General features: G+C 47.0%; 1 protein-coding gene across 2 annotated transcripts in view; it reads right to left on the bottom strand.

The window, feature by feature from the left end:
* The window catches only part of HNRNPU (heterogeneous nuclear ribonucleoprotein U), a 10302-nt gene extending 1740 nt beyond the window's left edge, over positions 1 to 8562 (bottom strand). Inside the window, exons 1-12 of one of the 2 annotated variants that reach the window (XM_025877822.2) lie at positions 7645 to 8562; positions 6655 to 6766; positions 6497 to 6570; positions 4307 to 4446; positions 3644 to 3743; positions 3116 to 3228; positions 2309 to 2572; positions 1889 to 2008; positions 1342 to 1470; positions 1085 to 1253; positions 567 to 821; positions 77 to 261 (exon numbers count right to left, since the gene is read on the bottom strand). In XM_025877822.2, coding sequence (XP_025733607.1) covers positions 77 to 261; positions 567 to 821; positions 1085 to 1253; positions 1342 to 1470; positions 1889 to 2008; positions 2309 to 2572; positions 3116 to 3228; positions 3644 to 3743; positions 4307 to 4446; positions 6497 to 6570; positions 6655 to 6766; positions 7645 to 8335 — 2352 coding nt within the window. In that variant the 5' untranslated portion in view covers positions 8336 to 8562. The remainder of the gene's footprint in view (positions 1 to 76; positions 262 to 566; positions 822 to 1084; positions 1254 to 1341; positions 1471 to 1888; positions 2009 to 2308; positions 2573 to 3115; positions 3229 to 3643; positions 3744 to 4306; positions 4447 to 6496; positions 6571 to 6654; positions 6767 to 7644) is intronic. The other variant, XM_025877823.2, reaches the window with a different exon arrangement.
* Between the last annotated feature and the right edge of the window lie 400 nt (positions 8563 to 8962).

Genomic DNA, 8962 nt, shown 5'->3' with positions numbered 1-8962 from the left:
CCCCCCCCCCCCCCCCCCCCCCCCCGCCCAGACTGAGTCCCACAGTCAGCAGGCCTGGAGGGACTTCAATCCTCACCTGGTTGTAGTTCCCTCTGTTGGGCATCCCACCTCTGCTGTAGTTGCCTCTGTTGGAGTAGCCGCCTCGGCTGGGGAACACAGGGCCGCGAGGGTACGGGTAGCCAATGCCGCCGCTGCCCCCGCCGCCGCCACCTCTCTGGGGCATGTTGCCCCTCCGGTTATAGCCGCCGCGGTTCCCAGGAGCTACAAAGAGAACGTTAGTTTAACAGCGTGTTCATGGGACCACAGGTTCCTCCAGACCAGTCCTTTATCGGAGGAAAAAAGTCACTTTCGAAGACAAGCACAAGGTTTAATTTAACCACTCATATAACCTAGGTGTGTTTATCAAGTCACAACATTTTCAACCAGTTCCTAGGGCAGCAAGATCAACCCGAGTCGAACGTCCTAGGTCAAACTCCGCTAAACCACACGCAGACCCCAAACGATGAGACTCTCATCACTCGTTTCCACCCCGAAGCCAACAAGGCCCACACTCCAAGCCAACTTGCCTCCTCCTCGGAAGTTGCCACCGCGCATGTTGAAGCCGCCACGGCCTCTGTGGCCGCCGCCTCTGTTGAACTGATTCTTGCCACTCTTATTTTTATTGCTCTTCTTCGAGCCAGTATTCTGTTTCTTTTCTGGCGGAAGCGCCTTTTTGCTTTCTTCCTTATATTGCTCCAGAAGTTTTTGGGCTTCCTCCTTCTGCAGTTCAACATAGGTTATTTCATCAAAGCACTCAGCTACCTCGGGCAGCGTGAAGTTTCCTACAAGGAATAAGGTCAGGTTAGCTTAAAATCCCAAGACTCCACAACCCTGAAGCCTAAACCCAAGTGGCTGTCGTTCTCTGAAACCACACTATGCTGTCTACTCCTGGTTTACTAACATGTTTTCCTAGAAACAGAAATAAACACATTCATTTATATAGAGCACATGTGACTCTGTCACACAGTATTGCTGGCAGATGATATTCATTCAAGTTCACAGACCTAAATCAAGTAAGATTTAACACAGTAATAAAGTTCCATGCCTTTCATTTTGAGGACTGCGTGTTCTGGTAGGTCTTTTCCCTCAACTTCTGCTTTCTTTTGTGTTCTTTGCTTGTAGTCTTCATCTTTCGGGCAAACTACAACAGCTTTTCGTTGGAAGCCTGCAAACAGGCACATTTTTCTCCTCTGGGCAGCAGCAGACACGTTTGTCTTGAAAACAAAGTTTATAAACCCAAATATTAGCTCCACACCAAACCCAACAATCCATTCCTTTTTCAACCTCCAAGCTCCAGCTTACCTGATCCAGAATGAAATTTCGCTTCTTACGGGCAGCAATCTCAATAAACTTTCCAAGACACTGGGGAGCTCTCTGCAACAGCGTGTTCAGTTTTCCAGTATCAGCCATCTGCTTCTTAAACCCTGCCACCTGTTTTAAAGTTAAAAAGGTCCTTTGAACTTGTAAGTGAAGCCTATTTTTTCTACTATCAGCTTAGATCTATGTGGAAACCAGACATTTGCTAATTTAAACACTACCTTTCCTCATTATCATTATGAAAAGGGTCACTTTACCATGTAATAAGATCCTCTGCTGTTCACTTCTTCTTTAGCTACTGAACGTTGATAGTTCAAAAAATCTTATAGAAAAAATAAAACCTAGCCACCAGGAGGCACTTTACCTTACACATAAAGGTAGTTTACCTTACGTCCTTCTACTTTAAGTACCCAATTTAACTTTGACAAACTCCTATCTCTAAAACACTAACAAAATGCATAAAGACAACTGCCAAAAGAATACTTCTGCTCTTTTTAAAATGCTGAGATCACACCCTAAATATGTTACTTACCATCATTTTATCCATTATGGTGTTTGTTCCAAGAATGTTGTATTTACCAGGATTCTCTGCTGCGTGTTTAGTAACCCAGGTGGTTTTCCCAGCTCCTGGCAAACCAATCATCATAACAACCTATAACGGAAAGGAATGGTATTTCACTATCACTAGAGACACCTAAGAACTCCTTACCCGTTTTTAAATGCACAAGAACCCAGTTTAGATCATATATATAAATTTTCATTGCCCTAAAAACAAAGGAATTTTTGGAAACTCAACACTCTACATAAAAGAACACAGCTAACTAAGAGAAAAACCACTGGCTGATAGCAATGGGCCTAGCAGAATGAAACAAAGCAATCATACAGATCTTCCAAATGTCATTTTTGCCAAACAAAAGTAATCTTCAAATGCCTAAAAAAAAAAACCATTTACCTCACAATCTTTCTTCTCTTCAGGCCCCTTTGGTCCTCTAACTCGATCCTCTAAGGGGACATTCTGGATAAAAGTATAATCTTCCGGTATCGGAAAATATGGCTTTTCCTTCTGACCAAAATTAAATTCAACTGCACAGTTGTGGCAGAGAACATGCGGAAAGAGTGGCCTTCCAGCAAGAATTTCCTTACTGATTTTGAAGGCAATGCCAAGATCTTGCCCATTCTTTGCATAGGAGAGTTCTACTTCATCACTTTCAAAGTTCTGTTGAATCAGAAAAAAATTAACTGTTTTAATCTGCGTCCTATAAACTTTTTCTAAAAAAAACTTCTAAACTTCAAAATTTAAATGAGGAAGCTTATCCTATGGAAAGCGTATTTAGGTTAAACGTTAAGGAGCTTTATAACAGTTATAAAGAATGAAACACATGTATCTAGAGGCAAAAACAATGCCACCTTAACAGACTAGATTTTCAGGTCAACTTCATGTTAAGTAGTTTTCAGTCAAGATGGTTAATATTGAAGGCTAACACTGATACACCTTTAAAAAAAATTCCTAGCTGGGGGCGCCTGGGTAGCTCAGTCGGTTCCGCATCTGCCTTTGGCTCAGGTCACAATCCCAGGGTCCTGGGATCAAAGTCTTGTATCGGCCCCCTGGCTCAGCAGGGAGCCTGCTTCTCCCCTCTCCCTCTGCCTGCCTATCTGCCTACTTGTGATCACTGGCTCTGTCAAATAAATAAAATCTTAAAAAAAAAAAAAAAATCCTAACTAATAATTTCACTTATACACAGAAATTTAGCCGACTTACTGCAAAACATGTAATCACATCATTTTCATCAAATTTCTCTCCATAATCTTCAGTCTCACAGTTGCATGTTTTTATTCCTTTAAGAGAATACCCATAAGAAAATTCTTCTTCACCTAAGAAAATAATTAACTTTCATGAAATCGATTGTTTGAAACAGTCCAATGACCCACATATTTTAACATTCAAGATGGAGTGAATCAAGAGAAATGAGCATATAATTTAACATTCTTCCACTTACACTTTATCTAGATGAAAAAAATTAATGAGCCAGGCGGGTTATGTAACTATTTGAAAAACTTCATTACCATGGGATAGTGACTTTTAACCCACTGATCATAAAACAAGTAATCGTAAAGGAAAAAAACCTGAAAATCAGCTACCTACTACAAGCTACTAGTATCGTTCATGTCTAAAATACTAACAAAATGGATTAAAAACAGGCAGAAGGTTTAGAATGCCTTGGGAGTCTAACTACTAAATCAGACCCTAAACACACATCAGCACATACTACTCAAATGGGAACTTTACCAAGCAACATTCCACTTGTGGTTAGTGACCAGCCAATCCGAACTTCATGTATGTCAATGTCTTTTGTATATAAATGCCTTACTGGGATCTTCTCTGTAACCTGAAATCAAATCATAAATTATTACAAGAAAGATAAACCTTTCATCTGGGTAGTGGGCTAATTCTTCTCTAGTTACTAATACAAAGACACCCAATTCTACCCCACCATCTATTCCCTACATTTACAAGAACTTTAAAAACTGACAGAGGAGTTTGGAACCTGGAACTAAAAAAGTTCAAGTCAAGTCCTTGGTTGACTCACATTTAAAAGAACAGCTAATGTTTTAAAAATTACAGATTCTTGACTCAAATCCAATTAAAATATACATTCAACATGTTTTACTCTGGAACAAAACTTGAAGCCTAACCAAACTATTTTTTAAACCCTTCGTGAGCCTTTCAAGTGCCTAATAAAAAAGGAGCACCCCAAATAAAAACAGGCTGACTCTACAACACAAATTTCTGATGTTAACAGATACGGTTAACTGTTATAAAACAGGTTTTCCAAGCCCCTCTTCTAATCCACAGAAGCTTCAAAGATAAATTCCACTGACATCTTTGTCAGGCAAATGGAAACTCACAAAGGTTCTTAAAAAAAAAAAAGAATCACAAAACTGCATTTACCTTCATCTCAAAACAGACTTTGCCTTTTGACACACCATAAGATGCCCTTCCTCCAGCCCAAAGAAAAGCAAAACTCTCCATAGTGAGGGAAGAAGCACTGAGGCGGTCTCTTGATATTTTAAAATGTAGATCACAATTATCTGCAATTATATCAAATACCATATTATTTCTTTTGACATCCAATGTAAATACATCTGCTACATAGACAAAACCTGGTTATTACATTCTTGCATAGTTCTAAAGCTGCATGGAACACACCGCTTCTACAGATCATGCTGCTGTTCTGATCTTCACTTTATTAAGCCCCACTCCCACCAAGTCACTCTCACCAAATTATGAACCGAAGAGTAAACTGCCTACAAAACCAAAAACATCAAGGTTTAATGTGTATTTTAAGTATATAAAATAATCAAGACAATGTGACAGGGATACATACCTGCTCTGCTCTTTACCTTGATTTAGAGGCAAGCAGTAGAGGATAGCAGGAAATCAAAGTGAAGCATGCCAGAACCAGGTAGAATTTACCAGTGCCACAAAAAAAACTGAAGGGAGGCCATGACCACATATTTTAAAATACAGGAGTATGAGCTGTTGATCCTGCACTTTGTAATTTTACAGGAGCTCTAGATCCTAAATTCTTTCTCAAACTTGTGAGGAAGGCAGCCTCAACCTAGCAAAGTGCAAACCTGGTTGTCTAACACTGTTAGTATTACAGTATTTTAAGTCCCTTTTCCCCAGGCTTGCCAGTTGGTCAGTAACAATGGAGGATTATCCACTCCCCGGATTACCCAAATCCGAAAGGTCTTTAACCTAGCTGCCTTTGGGTCAGTGGCTCATTAGCATGCACCCTCTTTGTGTTCTCACCTCAAATTAAAAAGCTGTTTTCTTACATTTTTATTGATGAAAGAAAATTAGATTTACAGTTTGGAATTCTCCTTAAATGAGGCTTTACTCTCAAAATTCCTATCACTGGTAGAATTTTCGATTCAACAACTGTGTTTGAACCCAATATAGATAGCAATACATGAGTTGACGTTCCTAGGTAATCAGCTAAAAGCCCATCTACTTTGGATAAGTGTTAACTTCTGGAATCATTATTTCACTACCTTGCCAATTCCGACTTAGTTTGTATTTAAACAACCGAACTATTTAAAATAAAATTCTCAAGTTAACTATTTTTCCACGTGCAGTTTTTTTCTTTTAAAAGACTCCCTTAGCTCAACTACCTGTAAAGGATATTTAATAAGAAATAAAAGTTAACATTTACAGTCTCACAAACCTAATTACAAGTAATTTGTATCCAAAAACGTAGGAATCTAAACTTTTAACTCCCTAGATCTATGGCTGGTTCACACCTTACCACCCTACTTTTCAAGCAATTATTTCTACACTTTGTTCTATTTATCAAAGTGAAAAAACTGTGCATTCTGATCAAATACTAAATTAACAAAATGTTTTTATACAAAACCACACATCTGACAGCCAAGGCCCATTTAGAGGTTTACAACACTTCCTCATACTCAATTGCAACCCAACTGGGTAAAGTAGCAGTGTTTACAGCGCTGCCATTGATACCATTCGCTGCTGAAGAAAGCTAGTAGCCCAGTGATAGCCCACTGCTGCTGCCCCAGGTCTTTGGAAGAAATCAACTTATGTTAAAGCAGCAGCTACTGAACTGGAATTGAGAACAAAAGAGCAGTTATTGAAAAAGTAATATTACAATCTTTTAGAATAGGGAATATACTTGTGTGCTAATGGGAAAAGTCATTAATACATATTAACTAGCCCAAATAGCTCACTTAATTCTATCAAAAAAATGAAATTACTTTATTGTAGGAGCCTATAAGGACAAATTACAGGTAATCTTACAAGTTTCCCTTAGCTGACTAAACCCAAAATTGGCATTAATTTTACATTTTCTACAAATGCGAACTTTCTAGTCATAAAAAATACCACCAAACTGCTGGAGCCTGTAAAATTATCAATCCGACACAACGGATGCTATACTAAACACTTAAGCTACCAGAATCTGAATTCAACTCATCGTCTCCCTGCTTTTACGAGAAACAGTTTACGCTAAGTTTTCTGCATTTAAGTTCAGCACACTGCGTTAAGTTCTCTAACATTTTGGAACCAAAATCGCCACATTTAGTAACTGGGGGAGGAAAGGGAAGAAACAGCTTCACTTACAAGTATCAAGACAAACCACTGTGTCATCGAAGTGCTCATCTTCTTCTTCAACAGGTGGCTGAGGAGATTTGGCTCTGAAAGACAGAATTGTCTCCTGATTCAGCTTTTCCTACCCAGGAAAGAACGGGGACGGGTAAAACTAGATCGGCATCCTCTACCTGCTATACTTGTTCTCTTCAATGTACTCAAAATATCCACGGCCATGATCTTCTCGAGGTCTTTTCACCCCTCTCTTTTTATCTCCGCCTTTCTGCTCTGTTTTGCCGTCTCCTATAACACACAACACCCCTAACATAAGGGGCCAAGCCGCGACCCAACGGGAGGGGGAATCCCCCTCCTGTTTGTGGACGCAAAAAGCCCGACTCTCCCGTTCTTTTTTGTAAGCGTTTTCAATCGACGAATCCAACGCGAATTCAAAGAACAATCAACTTGGAACCGGCCTGGAGTTAGTGACGCACTCCAAAGACATTCCTAATTTTGCCAGCCTACTCGAAGGTTCGAGAAAGCTCCTGGAGACCAGCGCGGCCCAGGCCCCGAGCCCACGTGTATCCCGAAGAGAGTTCAGGAAGGGGGGAGGGGCCGGGCCGGCCCGCGCGCCCTCCCCGCCCCTCCCCCACCCCGGCCCGCGTTCCCCGCGGCCGCATTGTACTGATCTTCCGCCCCCCTCTCCCCGCCCGGCCCCTCCCGCCGGAAGTGACGTCACGCCGAGCCCCTGGGCTCCTTGCACAATACCGCGGCCCAGCGCCGCCAAAGCGCGCCCGCCCCGGGCCCGAGGGCCTCTCCCCTCCCCCCGAGACATGTGCCCGCACCGCGCGCACGCAGCGCGGCGGCGCCACCGCGAGCCGACGGGGCTCCCGCCCGCCGCCCGCCCGCGGCTCCTCCCCCTCCAGCGGCAGCTGCAGCTCCCCCCCGGCTCTCCAGCCACATAATGGAGGCGCCGCCGCCACCGTCGCACACGCCGAGCCCGAGGCCGCCGAGGCCTCAGAGGGCGGGCGGGATTCCCCCGCGCCCCTCCCCCCTCCCGTGCCTCCCCCGCGGCGGCCCCCGCCCGGGGCTCCCTCCCCCCGGCGGGGCTCCGGCAGGCCTGGGGCACGGTCCCCACCCCGCGCGGGCCTCCCGCCGCGCGCAACGTACAACGCAGCACTCACCCGCCGCCGGAGCCCCGGGGCGACCGCCGCCTCCGCCGCCTTCCGCCTTCTTCTTACCTCCCGCCTGCTGCTGGCCCTGCCTCGCCCCGGGCGGCGCCACCGTCACCGCGAACAGCGAGGTGGGGCCGCTGCTCTTCCCCGCGGCCTCCTTGGCGGCCCCGCGCTGCTGTGGGGGCTGTTGCTGCGGCGTCGCCGGCGGTTGAGGCTGCTGCTCCCCGTGCCCGTTCTCGTCGCCCGCGCCTTCCTCCTCGTCACCGAGCTCATCCTCCCCTTCCTGGAAGCCCTGATCGTCGCCGTTCTCGTCTTCCGAGGCGGCCTCCTCCTCCTCCATCGGGCCCGCGTCGGCCGCCCCCGCGGCCCCGTTCTCCTCCCCTAGCTCCATCTGGTCGCCATCCAGGGCGGCGATCCCTTCCTCCTCCTCTTCCTCCTCTTCCTCTTCCTCGTCGCCGCCGGCCGCGGCCTCCTGCTCGAGGCCTGCTCCCGAGCGCCCGGCGGAATCCCCGCCCAGGTCTAGGCTGCCGTTCCCGGGCTCCATGGCGGGGCGGCCCCCGGCCTCCTCGTCGTCCAGCGCGGCCTGGAGTCGCTCCATGAGCTCGGCCTTGAGGCCCTTGTCGGAAAGGCGCCGCTTCTTGAGCTCCTCTTTCAGCTCCGAGACCTTCAGCTTTTTTACATTAACAGGCGAGGAACTCATGGTGAGGGCCCCGATTCACCGCTAGGCGCTGGCTCAAACTCGGCTCCGCTCACTCGGCCACTGGTGGCGGCTGCTGCGGCTGCTCCTCGGCCCGGGCGGCGGCTGCGGCTGCGGCTGGAGGTGGGTTCGTGCTGCAGAGCGGACCCGCCTGGTGTCGAACGGCGCCAATTCCTTTCACCGAGTTCGCGAGGGAGACGCGGAGACTCGCCTGGCGCGAGCGAGCACGCAACGTCCTCTCGCAGGGGCGGCGCCGCGCACGTAATATAGCCGCCCCGCCCCCTGCCCTGACGGGAGCGCTGCGCAGGAGGAAAGCCGGAGCGCGCCCGCGCCCCGCCCCGCCCATTACCGTACTTCCCTCCCCGCCCCCACGCCGAACCCGCCGAGAGCGCGGCGCAGGCCGCGCAGTGCGCTTCCAATTGGGACCGAGCAAATGGAGGAGAAGGAAACCGCCTTTCAGTTAAACCGATCCACTGCAGCCTCTGTTGGTTTTCCCAGTTCTCTGGTGGCAGCACTCGGCTTGCTCTTTGCCTCTCCATCCTGGAGGCCGGATTCACCCAGGGGCGTGCAGGCCTCGACTTAGCATGTTCCACTCGAGCCCTCCACCTTTTCTTCCATCTTAGATTTGCC

This window comes from Callorhinus ursinus, unplaced genomic scaffold (assembly GCF_003265705.2).
Source record: "Callorhinus ursinus isolate GAN/ISIS: 27379988/994484 unplaced genomic scaffold, GSC_fseal_2.0 scaffold13, whole genome shotgun sequence".
NCBI classification, from domain to species: domain Eukaryota; kingdom Metazoa; phylum Chordata; class Mammalia; order Carnivora; family Otariidae; genus Callorhinus; species Callorhinus ursinus.
Note: the sequence above shows the minus strand (reverse complement) of the source record. Positions and strands in the feature narration are given on the sequence as shown.